The sequence below is a fragment of the Dermacentor variabilis genome, chromosome 4, assembly GCF_050947875.1.
Source record: "Dermacentor variabilis isolate Ectoservices chromosome 4, ASM5094787v1, whole genome shotgun sequence".
Lineage (NCBI taxonomy): Eukaryota > Metazoa > Arthropoda > Arachnida > Ixodida > Ixodidae > Dermacentor > Dermacentor variabilis.
The window spans coordinates 141,347,060-141,365,949 of NC_134571.1; the positions used below are offsets into that span (position 1 = coordinate 141,347,060).

Genomic DNA, 18,890 nt, shown 5'->3' on the forward strand with positions numbered 1-18,890 from the left:
GATCAATGAGGGCGCGTGATAGGCAGTCGGCGTCACAGTGTTTTCGTCCGGACTTGTAGATTACCATGACGTGATATTCTTGCAGTCTGAGGCTCCACCACGCCAGCCGTCCTGAACGGTCCTTTAAGTTAGCTAGCAAACACAACGCGTGATTGTCGTTGACGACTTTGAATAGGCTGCCATAGAGGTAAGGGCGGAATTTCGCTGTAGCCCAAATGATGGCGAGACATTCCTTTTCAGTCGTAGAATAATTGCCTTCCGCTTTTGACAGCGACCGGCTAGCATAAGATATCACGCGTACAAGTCCGTCTTTCCTCTGGACTAGGATGGCACCGAGGCCTAGGCTCCTGGTGTCAGTGTGGATTTCTGTATCCGCGTCCTCGTCGAAGTATGCAAGTACTGGCGGCGTCCGCATGCGTCGTTTGAGTTCTTGAAATGGGTCGGCCTGCGGCGTTTAACACTTGAACTCGACATCACATTTGGTTAGATGTGTTAGTGGCTCCGCGATGCGTGAAAAGTCCTTGAGAAAACGCCTATAGTAGGCATACACGCCAAGGAATCTACGCACTGCTTTCTTGTCGATGGGCTGCGGGAACTTTACTATGGCAGCCATCTTCTGCGGGTCGGGGCGGACTCCAGATTTGCTGATTGCGTGGCCTAGGAACAGAAGCTCATCTTAAGTGAAGCGGTACTTTTCCTAATTCAGAGTGAGCCCTGACGGCTTGATGGCCTCTAATACTGTCGCAAGCCGCCTAAGGTGATCGACGAAATTTCCGGCGAAGACAACGACGTCATCCAAGTAAACAAAACACGTCTTCCACTTTAATCCTGCTAAAACCGTGTCCATGACGCGCTGAAACGTTGCGGGAATCGAGCACAGTCCGAATGGCATGACCTTGAACTCGTCTGGCGTGATGAATGCCGTCTTTTCGCGATCTCTCTCGTCGACTTCTATTTGCCGGTAGCCAGACTTGAGATCCATCGACGAGAACTATTCAGCGTTGCACAGCCGATCCAATGCGTCGTCTATCCGTGGAAGGGGGTACACATCCTTCTTCGTGATCTTGTTCAGTCGACGATAATCGACGCAGAAGCGTAGGGTTCCGTCCTTTTTCTTCACCAGGACTACAGAAGAGGCCCACGGGCTTTTCGACGGCTGGATAATGTCGTCGCGCAGCATTTCGTCGACTTGTTGCCTAATAGCTTCCCGTTCTCGCGTCGAAACTCGGTAAGGGCTCTGGCGGAGTGGTCGAGTGCTCTCTTCGGTTATTATGCGATGCTTTGCAACTGGTGTTTGTCGAATCCTCGATGACGTCGAAAAGCAGTCTTTGTATCGTCGGAGAAGACTTCTGATCTGTTGCTGCTTACTCATAGGAAAAGTTGGATTCACGTCGAAGTCTGGTTCGGGGACTATGCTCATCGGGGTAGATGCGGCTGAATCGGAGAGGACAAACGCATTGCTGGTTTCCACAATTTCCTCGATATACACGATCGTCGTGCCCTTTTTGATGTGCTTGAACTCCTGGTGAAGTTGGTTAGCATTATTTGCGCTTTCCCTCCGTGCAGTCGAGGCATCCCTCTTGCGAAGCAAACTTCCAGGTCGAGCAGTAGACGTTGGTCACGCTCGATGACACCTTCTACATCAGCGGGTGTCTCAGTGCCGACGGAAATAATAATGCTGGTTGGCGGTGGGATGCTCAATTGATCTTCTAGCCCACTCAAGACGTGGTGACTACGAGAGCTCTTTGGCGGTATCGCTTGATCTCCCGACAGCATTATCGATTTCGACTTCAGATCGATTATTGCGCCGTGTTGGTTCAGGAAGTCCATGCCGAGAACGACGTCTCGTGAACACTGTTGGAGGATGACGAAGGTGGCAGGGTAAGTCCGGTCATAAACGGTAATTCTTGCCGTGCAGATTCCAGTCGGCGTTATGAGGTGTCCTCCACCGGTCCAAATTTGAGGGCCTACCCATGCAGTTTTAACTTTCTTCAACTGGGCGGCGATGTGTCACACTCATTACGAAGTAATCAGCCCCTGTGTCCACAGAGGCGGTGACTGCGTGGCCGTCGAGAAGCACGTCGAGGTCGGTGGTTCTTTGTCCTGCGTTATAGTTAGATCTTGGCGTCGGATCACGGCTGCGTCGCGTTGACCTGTGGCTGGTACGTGGCGTCGTCAGGTCGTCTTTCGTCGGCTTATTCTTTGCTTCCAAGCTTCTTCGGGACGGCGGTGTGTCGTTGTTATGTCGTCGAGATGGTTTTTTCGGCGTCTTCTTCGGCGGTGGAGGATCTCCGTCAGTTCTCCGACGGATCTCCGACGATGGAATTGCGGCGTTACAGGGCCCTAACGCGGTCGCGGAGGGGGACCTTGACGGCGGGCGATGGCGGCGTAGGTCATCGCTTCCGGCTGGGGTTGCGGTTATTGTGGTTGCACCTCAGGAACTCCCAACGATCGATGAACCTCCTCTTTGACGATTTCGGCGATTGAATGCACTTGAGACTGCGACCTTGTGTAGAACTTCTGCAGCTACTCCCGTACGGCCGCTCTGATAGTCTCACGTAGATCGTAGGTGGCCAGTGATTGAACTCCGGCGTAATTTGTAGAGTTCGTGCAGTGGTTGCATTGCCGGTTCCGCATCTCGAGTGTCTTTTCGATGCTGGTGGCCTCGCGAAGAAATTGGTCGACGGTCTTCCGTGGGCTTCGTACCATTCCGGCGAAAATCTCCTACTTCACACCATGCATGAGTAGGCTGACTTTCTTCTCTTCAGCATTTCCGGCTCCGCGTGGCGGAATAGATGGCTCATTTCCTCCGTGCAGATCTCAGTAGTCTCATTAGGCAGCTGCACCCGGGTTTCTAATAGCGCTTGGGCTCGTTCTCTGCGTACGACGCTCGTGAATGTCTGCTGGAAGCCGCTTCAGGACAGGTCCCAGATCGGTAAAGTGGCTTTTCGGTTCTCGAACGACGTCCTGGCGGCCGCTTCCAATGCGAAAAAGACATGTCGCAGTTTGTTGTAGCTGTTCCAGCTGTTAAATGTAGCGACCCTCTCATACGTCCAAGCCAGCTTTCCGGATCCTCGAACGTTGAACCGCCGAACGTCGGAGGCTCCCCGGGCTTCTGCAGCACGGGGTTGCCATTGGAGTTTACTTGGTGACAATCTTCCTGCTCGTCTGAGGCAAAAGTCCGGGCTCCGGGGGCAGTCCTTGCAGCCTGCGGCTACCGCACTGGCTCTTGTTGACGTTGGTGTTGTCTTCCGCGTTCGGGCTTGGGTCACGGCTTTGTGGGGTCGTCCAGTACATGAACGCGAAGCACCTCCTCCAGATGTCACGTAGTAGTGACGGTAAAGAAAGCAGCAATACTGGGAATGACGAAACTAGTGTTTTATTGGGCGAACTTGTGCCCTCAAAAAAACACCCTGTACTCAAAGAACAACGATAGCGGCGAACACGCTCGGCGATCGTCGAAAATCTGATCCGCGGGTCAAGCGCGTCGGCTTTCATACACGAGTCGTCGAATGTTAGAGTAATCGCTGGGACCCGCGTGCCTTCCACCAAGTTCTACAAATGCAATCACATTACACAAGGTTTGGTCGAAGACAGCGGATAGAACCATCGATAGTCGTCAAGAAACTTCCTATAAATGTGGTCGCATCCTGCGCTGTGCGATAGCATTGGTTAGGGGGTCAAACGTGGTCACCCGATAAACAGGTACATGTGTCAATATGATGCGGAGTGAACGCTCACTAATTACTTGGTAAAGACACGAGTCACATGCTCAGCTTTCCGGGGTCATTCTATTTGTTTTGGGTGCTTACGTTTTCATATGTCGTCAGCCAGTCGTACACGCCGGTGTCGCCCGTGTCGCTGAAAATGGCATAGTCCCTGTCTCGACGCACACCAGAGCTCATGACGGACAGAGGAGGCACTTGCTGAGATGGAGTAGGAAGGGTTTGCTTGGATGTGTCTTCAGGCATGGTTGAGCGTAGGGTACGGGACCGAAGTCCCAGGATGGGCGTTGCAGGCCGAAGCACCCTCCACCACTTGTAAGGGCGTTTATTTCTCACCGGCGTTAGGGACCGACGTTAAAATAGGGCAGGGACTCCGACCACGAGCGGCGTTCCCCGAGCGAAAGTGCTGGATAGATTGACCCACTAGAAAGCGCTGGAGAGGATGGTCCACTATAGCGTCTTTTTATGCGAAGCATACTAACCGCACAGCCACGCTCTTCCTTGCTGCGCCGCGCGCGGCCGCGTAGCTACCATACGACGTCATAACAGCTGCAAAAGCGGAGGCTCAACTCGTGCGCTCGCTTGCGGCCGCGTAGCTACATAGCCGGGTCTCAGCTCGTGCGCTCGCCTGCATGAATTGTTTCTTTGTCTAGCCGAACCAAATATGGCCAAGCAACAGCAGTTCACCAGGCTAAGGAGTGGTTCAACAACTAAAATAAAGGCTAGTATGCTTCGCATCCTGGGCTTAACCTTAGCTAAGCTACAGCCATTTTTTTCTTTGCTACACAAATAGTTTTAATTTCTGTCTCAGAATGTCCGCAAATCAGCCATGAAAAATGAGTACGTAATGAGCACGTGCAGCGGTCATCAAACGCAGTTGTGAAGGTACGTCGCAGGAAAAGCAGATTCGTCTGAAAAACTGCAAATAGCAGAGTTTATTATTATTAATATTTCGTGGGATAACATGTATATACGCCTAAATGAGAATATAGGTCAGTTAAGTAGCCGGCTGGCAAATTGCCACCGTAAGGAGCACTACGCATGCTTACATTTCAGAAAGGAGGAGAAAGAAATTTAGAAATAGAACATACGATGAAGGGTAGGAAAGACGAAAGAAACAAACCAGAAGACACATCTCAGATAATAAAGCAAAACAAAGGAAAAAAATAGTGTGACCAGTAACTTTAGGTCGCGCTACTAAGATACAGAAGTGATGCCCGACGTCATGGTCCTCATTAACAAAAATAAAAAGAAAGCTACAGACGGAAAGCCACGTACGTTTCTTCTGGAAAGCTAAGGAGGGCAAATAACATCAACCAAGATGTTGCTGATGCTGAGCGGCTTGCTCGCCTAGGTTAATCGCGTAGTAAGAGAAATAGTGTGCGCCATTAATTCTTTATAAAAAACCTACAGTACCAAGATGCTTAACTCGACGACGGTACATGAATCCCTGCTGAACCTCTGGCCTAACTCACTGTCCTGGAAGATAGGGCTGAACACTCTACAATTTGAAAGACCGCTGTTGATTCACAGATGCAAGAAAAGCACCTTTCGTGATAGAAATCGTCACAAGCGCATGCGGCACAGCATCTGCGCAGCCGTGACACCCACACGTGCTCTCAGACACACTGAACTCCAGCACCGCATCCACTCAAGGCAACAGCGGAGGCACTTGGCTTAAGCAGCGGTACAAAGGCAGAAGATCGCGCGAGCGCTGTAAAGGAATGGTAGCTGAAGCGAAGAATCTCGGCGCCGATATCGTCTGCTTCGCGCGACAACACCGAAACATAGCGTCTGGCCCAAGGAAGCAAGAATTACCGAGGGGGCGAAACGGCGCTCGCTATGGCGTCCCAATGAAGTCATGGCGTCGGGGAAGGCACCGGCGCGCCTTCTGCCGAGAGGCGGCTCGCCGAGAAAGCAAAACTCGCGCCGCGCACTATCCGAAGGGGCAATGTATGAGGCGATTTTCGTGCATCACGTCCCTAGAACAACACGTAAACGCAATTTTAGCCGTAGCACGACAGATGACGCTTCCTGTCTGTTGTCATTTTCTCCTCGTCCAACCATGACTTTACCGGGTCGCCCCCGTGCGCTGTCTCGGCCTAGTAGGCACCTCTCCTCAAATAGGACAGCGAGACATATGCAAGGCATCTAAACGCGGTTAGTGGAGTTTACCTTAGAGAAATAGAAAACACATCAGTGCCCTTCACTCTGTGAAGAAGGATGACCAGCGAAGCTGTCTATGTGGGCCCCTTAATGGCGAACTGCAGGCGGGCCCAGCATTGCGCTATATTCGGGATCGGCCCACGTATGGGGAGTGCTTGACGCGTCCTTCATCTCCGCCGCGGGTCGGCCTGGCATTGCACTATCTTCCAGATCGGCCCACGTATCATCATCATCATCATTGTCATCATCATCATCATCATCACCATCATCATCAGCCTGGTTACGCCCACTGCAGGGCAAAGGCCTCTCCCATACTTCGCCAACAACCCCGGTCATGTACTAATTGTGGCCATGTCGTCCCTGCAAACTTCTTAATCTCATCCGCCCACCTAACTTTCTGCCGCCCCCTTCTACGCTTCCCTTCCCATGGTATCCAGTCCGTAACCCTTAATGACCGTCGGTTATCTTTCCTCCTTACTGTATGTCCTGCCCATGCCCCCCCTCCCCCATTTCTTTTTCTTGATTTCAACTTAGATGTCATTAACTCGCGTTTGTTCCCTCACCCAATCTGCTCTTTTCTTATCCCTTAACGTTACACCCATCATTCTTCTTTCCATAGCTCGTTGCGTCGTCCTCAATTTAAGTAGAACCCTTTTCGTAAGCCTCCAGGTTTCTGCCCCGTAGGTGAGTACTGGTAAGCCACAGTTATTATACACTTTTCTCTTGAGGGATAATGGCAACCTGCTTTTCATGACCTGAGAATGCCTGACAAACACACCCCAGCCCATTCTTATTCTTCTGATTATTTCCGTCTCATGATCCGGATCCGCCGTGACTACCTGCCCTAAGTAGATGTATTCCCTTACCACTTCCAATGCCTCGCTACCTATTGTAAATTGCTGTTCTCTTCCGGCACGGTTAACCATTACTTTAGTTTTCTGCAGATTAATTTTTAGACCCACTTTTCTGCTTTGCCTCTCCAGGTCAGTGAGCAAGCATTGCAATTGGTCCCCTGAGTTACTAAGCAAAGCAATATCATCAGCGAATCCCAAGGTACTAAGGTACTCTCCATTAACTTTTATCCCCAATTCTTCCCAATCCAGGTCCCTGAATACCTCCTGTAAACACGCTGTGAATAGCATTGGAGAGATCGTATCTCCCTGCCTGAAGCCTTTTTTATTGGGATTTTGTTGCTTTCTTTATGGAGGACTACAGTGGATGTGGAGCCGCTATATATATATTTCAGTATTTTTACATACGGCTCGTCTACACCCTCATTTCGTAATGGCTCCATGACTGCTGAGGTTTCGACACAATCAAACGCTTTCTCGTAATCAATGAAATCTATATATAAGGGTTGGTTATATTCCGTACATTTCTCTATCACCTGATTGACAGTGTGAATATGGTCTATTGTTGAGTAGCCTTTACGGAATCCTGCCTGGTCCTTTGCTTGACAGAAGGGTAAGGTGTTCCTGATTCTATTTGCGATTACCTTAGTAAATAGTTTGTATGCAAATGACAGTAAGCTGATCGGTCTATAATTTTTCAAGTCTTTGGCGTCCCCTTTCTTATGGATTAGAATAATGTTAGCGTTCTTCCAAGATTACGGTACCCTCGAGGTCATGAGGCATTGCGTATACAGGGTGGACCGTTCCTCTAGAACAATCTGCCCACCATCCTTCAACAAATCTGCTGGTACCTGATCCTCCCCAGCTGCCTTCCCCCTTTGCATGGCTCCCAAGGCTTTCTTTACTTCTTCCGGCGTTACCTGTGGGATTTCGAATCCCTCTAGACTATTCTCTCTTCCATTATTGTCGTGGTTGCCACTGGTACTGTATAAATCTCTATAGAACTCATTCGCTTGAATTATCTAATCCATATTAGTAATAATATTGCCGGCTTTGTCTCTTAACGCATACATCTGGTTCTTGCCAATTCCTAGTTTCTTCTTCCCTGCTTTTCGGCTTCCTCCGGTCGTGGGGGCCACCGCCAGTGGGCCAACTCAGCGGACTTGTTCCACATGAGCTCCCGATTCAACGTGTATTCTTGCGGACTGCAACCTGGAAGCGCCAGAACATCTGCATCATTCGACGCAGCTCGAAAAGCGGCATTCAGAGAGGCCATCCGCAGCGCTGTGAGTTCATTTTTCACAGATTTACGCGCTTCGACAGCAGCAAAGCGGCGGCCGCCAAGCTAAGCCTACGGAGGATTGCCAAGCTTTGCTCCCGGAGGCCACGCGCCTCGCGCCACGGCCACGAGCCTCCTGCCCGTGCCCGAGCTTTGAGACCGAGCTTTTCGCCTCGTGAAGCATCTGCCCGGCGTGTACTGGTCCTTTGAAGGCGGGGTACGCTTCATACTCAAGATGGAGTATCAAGTGGCGGGGGAGGATATCTCCCCGGAAGAGGTTACCCAAGATCAAGGCTGGCAGTCTGCGGGGGCCAGAACAGTTAGCGCCAAAACGCGCACGGCTGACACTAATGCGCCATCGCCCCAGCCGGGAGCGCGCCGTGGCAAATCATGCGGTGCTGCGCTAAAATCCAAAGTTATACGAGCGGGACGAATGCCCTCACTTCCTCGAGATGACATCAAGATTGTGATCAGGCCGCGAGGTGGACTCAATATCTTTAAGATTGGCGTTGTTACGGTGGCTGACGCAATACTCGCCGCCGCTGGCATCAGTCAGGAAGATCTATGCCAAGATACTCTATGCCCGAATCTACAGCAAAATATTATGGTTGCCAGTACTCCCAAGCGCGAGAATGCGAACCGCTACGTCCGGATGAGGCAGATGCTCATCTCGGGCAAGGTATATGAGCTCAGTGCCTATGAGACGGCCCCGCACTCCACGTGCAAGGGGGTGATCCGCAACATCCCTCTTCAAGACGGCCCTGAAGTCATCGATGCCAAGATTGTCAACGCCAATAATCCACTCGCCTTAGCAGCGAAGAGAATAGCTCAAACTGGCACGGTCATCGTCGCGTTCGACGGGCATCGTGTACCGAACTTTGTCAGGTATGGACCGCTACTCATGCAGTGCTCACTCTACCGCAAGCAAATCGACGTGTGCTATACGTGCGGCCGCCTCGGTCATCGCGCCGACGTGTGTCCCAATCCAGGTGACGCTATTTGCCGTGGCTGTGGTGCCCCTAGTCCCGATGAGCTGCATCAGTGTACCCCCAAGTGTAAACTCTGTGGTGGCCAGCATCTCACGGCTAATAAGGACTGTGCTCAAAGGTTCAAGATCCCATACATCGTGCGTAGTCGTCGCAGTGAGCGCGCCAAGATGGCCGATGCCGCGTCACCGTCCCCTCAGCGGCGCTCGGACACTGCGGAACTCGTCCAGGCTTCGTCCACTCCGGGTACTCAGCACAGAGGACGCTCCCGTTCCAGAGGCCGCTCGCGAGTCCGTTCCGTATCCAGGGGCCACTCCACCTCCAGGGCACGTTCCGGCTCCAGCCGTGGGTCCAAAGGACGGGCCTGTTCCCGGGGACGCTCCGGTTCTCGGCCTCGCTCCAGCTCCAGGCCGGGGCGCGACACGTCGAGGCGGACCAGGTCCCGCTCTCGCACGCCCACCGCCCTTAGAAGCAAGTTCACGCTCTCCTGGGCCGACAAGGTTCGAGGGGGACGTGAAGGTCCAAGAGGTGACGACCCGCCTCGCGATTCGCACCACGCACACGAGCTCGAGGAGTTGCGACGAGTTAACGAGCAGTTGAGGAAAGAAAACGCGCAGGTTAAACAAGAAATGCGCAGGCTAGCTGCGGAGATGGCGGAGATTAGAAAGCTCGCGCTTTCACCCTCCTCGCCGCAACCCGCTTTGGCCCACGCGGCTCGCGCGCCCAAGCGTCGAGCGGTAGAGAACAGAGAGGAAGACGAGAAAATAAAATTGCTCTCAGAACTCAAGAATGCCTTCGCCAGCATGCAGGCTAGCTTAGCAACGGTCGAGGAAGCTATAGCGCACCCAAAAATGGGCTTAGGTGCACTCAGTGAACGAATAAGCAAATTAGAGGAGGTCGATGCCAGGAGAGAACCCAGCCCCGCTCCTTCGCAGGTCGCAGCACGACGTCATGTACTGGCACCACCGATGGAGGGCGCGATTCTCAGGGCTGTTCAAGCCTCCTCTCAGCCTAGCCATGGATAGTGCGGACGAGAACTTTAGTATCTGGCAATGGAACTGCGGAGGGTTTCCCAATAAGAAGCCGCTTCTGCAGCAATATTTAAGAACTCTCACGGTTAAGCCCCAAATCATCGCTATTCAGGAAGTTGCAACTAGTACTCCTATCAAACTCGCAGGTTATCTGGTAGCATCCTCACATTCAGGAGGTAGGGGAGTTGCTACCCTCGTCAACAAAAGGTACAATTGCCTCTCTCGCGACCTCGGCGCAGTTGGTGATGGCATCGAGTACGTCATGACTGAAATCCTCATGAACCCACCCAGAAAGGGCCTCAGAAGAAACAGCCTCTTTATCCTCAACGTATACTGCAGCCCCAGCTACCGCAGGGCGAGGGCGAACTCCCTCCTCAAGAGAGCCGTCAGCCTGGCCGGTGGGCACCCCCTTGTAGTCGTCGGGGATTTCAACGCCCCACATAGGGTGTGGGGGTACACCCATGACACGCCCAAGGGACGCGAACTGTGGCAGACTGCGATGGAAGTGGACTTGACCCTTATCACCGATAAGGATTTCCCCACTAAGAGAGGTAACTCCGCATGCCGGGATACTACCCCAGACCTCTCTTTTGTCAAGAACGTAGGGGAGGTCAAGTGGATAAACACGGCTCTAGACCTCGGAAGTGACCACTACGTCATCGAAGTCTCCCTCCCGATTGCCCGCTATAAGACAAGGAAATTCAAGTTGATCGACTGGGACGTTTTCCGCAAGATCAGAGCCGAGCGCGCACCGATGGCCGGGACAGATTTTGAAGGTTGGTGCAAAGGGATCAGGGATGACGCCGCGGCGGCAACCAAGGAGGTCGTCACTGAACTCGACGTCGACAAGATGGATAGCAGGTTGGCGCACCTGTTGGAAGCCAAGCAAGCCCTCCTCACGAGATGGAAGGGGCAGAAGCATAACAGGAGGCTCCGCAAGAAGGTTTCGGAGGTTAACAGGGAGATCGAACATCACTGCAAGAACCTGTGTAAGCAACAATGGGATGAGCTCTGCGAATCCGTCGAGGGTCAGCGCAGATCAGGCAAGAGCTGGGGTCTGCTCAAAGACTTTCTCGATGAGGGCAGCACCAGATCCAGCCAGAGACGATCCCTCGCGCGAGCCATCCACCTCGCTACGGACTCTACCCCGGACGAGTTCATTGTCGACAGGCTCATAGACACGTACCTGCCGGTCGCGGATAGCTCTGCCCCTACCCAGTTCCCGGACTACGCGGGGTGTGCGGTGCCGGAGTTGGACCAGGACTTTACCGCGGCCGAGATCCGAGATGTCCTCTTCTCACTAAACGTCAAATCTGCGCCTGGCCCAGATGGCGTCACTAACAGGATGCTGAGGAATCTCGATGATGAGTCGATCGACTTCCTCACTGAGAGGATTAATGAAGTCTGGCGTAGTGGACAGGTCCCCACACAGTGGAAGGCGGCCTGCACGGTACTCATCCCCAAACCCGGTAAAGCACCAGGAATAGAGAATCTAAGACCAATTTCCCTGACGTCGTGTGTCGGTAAGGTTGCAGAGCATGCCCTGCTCAACCGGCTCAAGGTGCACATCGAGGCCAATGACATGTACACCCACAATATGATTGGTTTCAGAGCCGGCCTCTCGACACAGGACGCCATGAAGCTGATAAAGCATCAGATCATCGACCGGAGCACGGGTGATACCAGAGCCATCCTTGGATTAGACCTGCAGAAGGCGTTCGACAATATCTCACACGAGTTCATACTCCAGTCTATCGCCGGCCTCGGACTCGGGAAGAGGACCTACGACTTCGTCCGATCCTTCCTTAGCCAGAGAACTGCCAAGCTCAAGATCGAAGGATACCTTTCGCAAGAGATCACCCTTGGTTCACGCGGCACGCCTCAGGGCTCAGTCATCTCGCCAACATTATTTAACATCGCAATGATCGGACTTTCTAAGGAGCTCACGAAGATTCAAGGAATCAACCATACCATCTACGCAGATGACATCACCATCTGGTGCGTCGGCGGCAGCGACGGCCAAGTTGAAGCCGCCATGCAGAGCGCCATCGATGCGACCGAGCGCTTCCTCCGCCCCACTGGGCTCAGATGTTCTCCATCGAAATCTGAGCTACTTCTCTACAAGAAAAGACCCAGAGGCGGCGGCCATCGTGATTGGAAACCGGCGTCCGAAAGCGAAATACGGCTTTTCACTGGTGACGGGTCTCCGGTGCCCAGAGTCGACTCACTCCGAATATTGGGGATGTATATCGAGTCTAACGGTGCCAATGGAACTGCACTCAGAAAGATCACCGCCAAGACGGAGAGTGCTCTCGGCCTCATTCGGAGGATCGCCAACAGGCACCGGGGAATCAAGGAAGACAACCTCATCCGCATTATACATGCTTTTGTTCTCTGCCACCTTTCATACTCGGCGGCTATGCATAATCGGCATGTTGCAGAGACGAACAAGCTCAATTCACTCATCAGAAAGGTCTTTAAGCTCGCCCTCGGCTTACCTGCAAGCACTCACACCGAAAACCTGTTGAAGCTCGGAGTCCACAACACGCTCGAAGAAATTATCGAGGCACAAGAGTACTCACAGCTGCTCAGGCTATCCGGCACCCCGACGGGCCGCAAGTTACTCGGCGAGATGGGCCTCAATCCTGTCGACCAGTGACCCGACACCGTGCGGATTCCCGGCGACATCAGGTCTCACCTGCACATCGCGCCCCTTCCCCGCAATATGCACCCCGCAAACAACGTCGGCAGACGTCGGGCCAGGGGTACAGCTCTACTCGAGCATGTCCGCTATAACCGCATTGAGGCAAGCTTCGTGGATGCCGCGGCATATGTCCAACAAGAGGCATTCGCCGTCTCCATCGTAGACTCCAATTCAAGGCTCACTTGCTGCGCTACGGTACGCACTTCGAGGCCCGTGGTAGCCGAACAGGTTGCAATCGCGCTGGCTGTGCTCGATGGTCGCAGAGAGGCAATATATAGTGATTCCAAGGCAGCCATTAAGGCCTACCAAACCGGTATGGTGTCCCCCCAGGCCCTCCGCATTCTCCAAAGCGCCAAAAGTATCTCTCCGCATTCTCTCATTTGGTTTCCCGCTCACTTGGGGTCGATTGAGGGTTCTCCCTCTAACCCTAACGAGGGCGCACACGAGGCCGCGCTAGGACTCACTGACCGCGCCGCCTCAGCAGTCGCCCAGCCCCGCGGGGAACCCTTGCTTACGTTTAATGAGATCACCAGGCACTACTATCTGTCACGACGGGTCTTCCCCCTCCCGCACCCCGCCTTATGTAGGGCGCGGGCGGTTACCCTTCGACTTCTACAAGCCCGTGCATACCCTAACCTCGCGGTTCTTCATGCCATATACCCTGAAAGATATCCCAGTGCGGACTGCCCTGCCTGTGGACTAAGGGCAACATTGGACCATGTGTTGTGGGAGTGTGAAGCCATCGGCTCCTCCTTCAGCGAAGATAGGTGGGCTGCGCTCTTGGGCAGCCCCGAACTCAACGACCAAGCCCTGGCCGTCCAGAGTGCCCGCGATCGGGCCGTCAAGCTGGGCTTGGCGGTCCCTACGTGGGACTAGCCGGGTGGCGCGGGGTCTTCCCTGCGTCTTCTCTGGACCAAAATAAGGTTACTTCACTCACTCACTCACTCCTCCGGTCGTGAGAGCATGTTCAATTCTATCCATATTATACTTCCGTATGTCAGCTGTCTTACGGTTGTTGATTAACTTCGAAAGTTCTGCCAGTTCTATCCTAGCTGTAGGGTTAGAGGCTTTCATACATTGGCGTTTCGTGATCAGATCTTTCGTCTCCTGCGATAGCTTACTGGTATCCTGTCTAACGGAGTTACCATCGACTTCTATTGCACATTCCTTAGTGATGCCCACAAAATTGTCGTTCATTGCTTCAACACTAAGGGCCTCTTCCTGAGTTAAAGCCAAATACCTGTTCTGTAGGTTGATCTGGAATTCCTCTATTTGCCCTCTTACCGCTAACTCATTGATCGGCTTCTTATGTACCAGTTTCTTCCGTTCCCTCCTCAGGTCTAGGCTAATTCGAGTTCTTACCATCCTATGGTCACTGCAGCGCACCTTGCTGAGCACGTGGACATCTTTTAAGATGCCAGGGTTAGCGCAGAGTATGAAGTCTATTTCATTTCTAGTCTCGCCGTTCGGGCTCCTCCACGTTCACTTTCGGCTATCCCGCTTGCGGAAGAAGGTATTCCATATCCGCATAATATTCTGTTCCGCAAACTCTACTAATAACTCTCCCCTGCTATTCCTAGTGCCTATGCCATATTCTTGTCTCCAACCTGCTTCCTGCCTGTCTTGGCATTGAAGTCGCCCATCAGTATAGTGTATTTTGTTTCACTCTACCCATCGCCAATTCCACGTCTTCATAGAAGACGTGGAATTCGTGGAAGGCCCACGTATGGGGAGCGCTTAACACCTGCTTCACTTCCGCCGCTGGTAGGCCCGGTATTGCACTATCTTCGGGATCCGCCCACGTATGGGCTGTGCTTAACGCGTGCTTCACCTCCGCCGCGGGTCGGCCCGGCATTGTACTAACTTCGGGATCGGCCCGCGTATTGGGTGTGCTTAGCGCCTGCTTCACCTCCGCCGCGGGTCGGTGCGGCGTTGCACGGTATTCGAGATCGGTTCACGTATGGGCTGTGCTTAACGCGTGCTTCACCTCCGCCGCGGGTCGGCCCGGCATTGCACTATCTTTGGGATCGGTCCATGTATGGAGAGTTTTTTGCTTACCCCGCCAGGAAGACGAAAATTTCCTTGGTCGGTAGAGGTACACAGCTTCGCTGCAAAAATCAGACATAGACACACTAAAGAAATCCAAGAGGCCAAAGACGCGATAAAAACCGCAAAGAAAGAAATCGCACAAATAAAAGCGGCGCTAATAGAAAGTCAAATGGTTACGAACCTGCACGAACCCGGTACATTTTAACCGCATGTTTCGGGAATTGTGCCTTGATGCCAAATGTAAATTATGGGATAGGGGAGACACCCTGGAGCATATACACTGGGGTTGTGAAATAGCTCAGAGGCGAAGTGCACTCCCCCCGGATGACCTATAGAGGCGCGGTGGAGATCCGCACTGAGTGACTCAGATCTTGAGGACCAGCTTCGGGCTATCCAGCAAGCCCGGGAAGTTACCGAAAGACAGATCTCTCTGCTGCACTTGGCGCGGCCTAGACCCAGGCCATCAAGTGCAGGATATTTAATAAAGTTGTCACACACACGCACACAGATCCCTGGATGGAGCATCTCATTTCTCTATCATCTGAACCTAACTCCCTCCCCACTACCACTCCGTCGTCCTTCGAAATGTTTCAACAGATGGAAACTTCCTTGTCGCAAAACTGAAAAAACAGCTGCAGCTGCAGTAACAGCAACAGATGAGTAGAGCGGTACGCAAATAGAACAGCATGAAATTTTCCTCCATGAAAAAATTCAACAATTTCTCACGATCCACGAGCAGCTAACGGACAATATTCCTGCTAAAGGAAAGAAAAGAAAAAAGTCGAAAGCGAACTCAAGTGCCGAGGATCTGGACAGGCTCATGGAGAACGTACCATTACCTCACGATGGAGAGTAAGCGCAACAACCCAGCATAGAAACTCCGTGTAAAGCAGTGGAATCACTGGAACTTCTTAAGAAAAAAAAGCCACACTAGAACAATACAACAAACCGCAACAACCTTAACGCATGTTATAGCATTATGGGAAGCAGGCACAAGGCCCACCATGTCCGGATATAAACCGCACATGGCGAACACAGATACACGAAGCAGTGCTTGTCTCACGCAGGCTAACAGGAGTAGATCGTAGACTGGATGATAGTAAGGTTCACCACGTATTTGTGGAAGTATTGCCGGCAGACAGGAAGGCACGCAGCGTGTTCGTCCTAAACGTATATAGCCTACCAAAAAAACTTGGCGAAAATTCTGGTTACCTCATCAGATCGGCGCGCAAGGAAGCCAAAAACCACACGTTACTTGTTCGAGGAGGCTTCAACGCGATGCAGCTGACTTACTTCACTTCAAAGAAAGGGAATGCCTTCCACTCGTTCATTCAAAAATACGCGGTATGCTCCTCAAAGACCCAGACTTTCCTAATAGAGTGGGGAACAGTGTATCAAGGGACACGTGTACGGACCTTACTGTGATCAAGAACCTCGTAAAGCCACATAGTGAAATACAGAAGAAACGCTGGGTAGCGGTCGCCACATCCTGAAGGTTGCCGTTTCACTAAACCATACACACAAATGCATCTATCAGACCCTGATGACGGATTGGACGGCATTACGGAAAGCGAGAGTGCAACAACAACAACAACAACAACAACAAAAACAAAGGGGGATATAACATCGCTGCAACAATGGACGTGCGAGCTCAAGAGTTGATCACACAACACTCGAAGCGCGTGCAACTCACCACAGAAAATGTGGTCGTTGACCCACATCGCGTGCATATGTGGGACGCTCGTAGAACCCTTTTCAGAAGATGGCGCAAGCAAAAACATAATAGAAAAGTAAAACTGCGCATAGCGGCTCTTACACTACAGGCGGAAGAATTTGCGATGGTTCTGGTGCGCCAATGTTGGAAGCAAATATGCGCCAGCCGGAGCGGAAGCTCGGCTTATCCAAAACGTGGGCAGTAGTCCAGCACTTACTATACCCAACAAAAAGCAAGCAACAAGCTTAGTAGAGTAGTTTGCTGGGCCAGTTGGTGCATGGTGAACATTTAACGGTTTCCAGCAAGTACGGACGTGAGCACAAGAAGTAGAAACGGTCAGGACAACGCTGGACTTACAACTGAAGTTTATTTCTGAAGTTGAATTTCTGAATTGAAGTTTATTTTACAACTGAAGTTTATTTTAGGTCCAGCGTTGTGCTCGCGTCCGTACTTGCTGGAAACCGTTATATGTTCACCAAGCAACAAGCCACGCACACAATCAAATGCGCGCTTCGCAACCAGCCGGGGTCGGACGAAGATATTCTGCGACAGCCAGAGGCAAAATACATCGGCGACCACACAAGGAAACACATCCGTACCAAACTATAGTGGGAAACCAAATGAAGTCATTGATCGACCATTCGAAACGCCGGACGCCTAGACAGCTCTTCACTCTCTAAATTGCAACACAGCACCCGGAAAAGACGAGCTCACAAATAAAATCCTCAGAAACCTGGATGAAGATTTGATAGAAGCTCTAACGGCTTCCCTTAATACCCATTGGCAAGCGGGAACACTAGCAAAGGAATGGAAGTACACTCACATATTGCTTATACCAAAACCAGGCAAGCCTCTAGGCCTCACCAAGATGCGACCGATGTACCTGACGTCGTGACTGGAGAAACTTTTCCAAAACTTCGTGCTCAGTTACCTGAAAACCTCACGTGCATGACATGGGTTTCTTTACTAATATAATGTAAGGCTTCCGACCGCATTGGTCGACTCAAGCCATCATCATCATCATCATGATTAGCAACAGTGAGCAGCAGCAGCAGCAGCAGCAGCATCCTGGCTACGCCCAACGTAGGGCAAAGGGCTCTCCCATACTTCTCCAACTACCCCGGTCTTGTACTAATTGTGGCCATGTTGTCCCTGCAAACTTCTTAATCTCATCCGCCCATCTTACTTTCTGCCGCCCCCTGTAACGCTTCCCTTCCCTTGGAATCCAGTCTGCAACCCTTAATGACCATCGGTTATCTTCCCTCCTCATTACATGTCCTGCCATGCCCATTTCTTTTTCTTGATTTCAACTAAGATGTCATTAACTCGCGTTTGTTCCCTCACCCAATCTGCTCTTTTCTTATCCCTTAATTAACCTTAGACCCATCATTCTTCTTTCCATAGCTCGTTGCGCCGTCCTCAATTTAAGTAGAACCCTTTTCGTAAGCCTCCAGGTATTTGCCCCGTACGTGAGTACTGGTAAGACACAGCTGTTGCACATTTTTCTCTTGAACGATAATAGCAACCTGCTGTACATGATCTGAGAATGCCTGCCAAACGTACCCCAGCCCATTCTTACTCTTCTGATTATTTCAGTCTCATGATGCGGATCCGCTGTCCCTGCCTGCACTAGGTAGATGTATTCCCTTACATCTACTTAGGGCACGACTCAAGCCGTACTACTCCTACTGAAGGAAGAAGTACTTGACTACGTCACCACACATGCAAACTGCATACTCGGACTGGGCCTTAAAGGAACGTTTGACAACATAGTTCGTGATGTCGTCTTACTCATGAAAAAAGAACATTTTACTAATTTCTAGCAGTTATTAGGGATGGAAACATCGTCACTTCTATGCAGAGGTCATAAATATCTATAGGGTGTCTTAATGTATTATGATTCGCCAAGATTTTTAAAAAGAAGAGCAATGTGTTTCTCGAAAACAATCGAGTGCGCATTGTTTCGACTCCAAGGAGTAGCTGCCACTAATATTTAGTTACTGAGATTTGATTATGTCATTGTAATTATCTATCTCGAGACGTACTATCCTAATTATGAAAATGTCAATGAGGCATTTGTAGGCGCTGCCAAGGGACATACAACTGTGGTTGTTTCAGCGACGTACTAATTGCGCACTAACATATCTAACAACTTGTAACGACTACTACTCATTAGCAATGATTAAAATGTTTACTAATTACCAGTAATGACTAATAATCACTGGGGTGACTTCTAATGACTACTAATGAGTAGGATATGACCAACATGTCTAACGACGGCTTGTAATGACCACAATTGATTACAAATGACCGAAGAGACTTAGTAGTGAGCAGTAGTGACTAATAATGAATGAAATAACTTGTAATGACTAGTAATGACTACGA

At 51.3% G+C, this 18,890-nt stretch overlaps 1 protein-coding gene across 1 annotated transcript in view; it reads right to left on the reverse strand.

Annotated features, from left to right (window-relative positions):
- The window catches only part of LOC142578369 (uncharacterized), a 144,602-nt gene that overhangs the window by 114,400 nt on the left and 11,312 nt on the right, over positions 1-18,890 (reverse strand). The window contains exon 5 of the mRNA XM_075687764.1: positions 14,801-14,850. Within this exon, the coding sequence (XP_075543879.1) occupies positions 14,801-14,850 (50 nt within the window). The remainder of the gene's footprint in view (positions 1-14,800; positions 14,851-18,890) is intronic.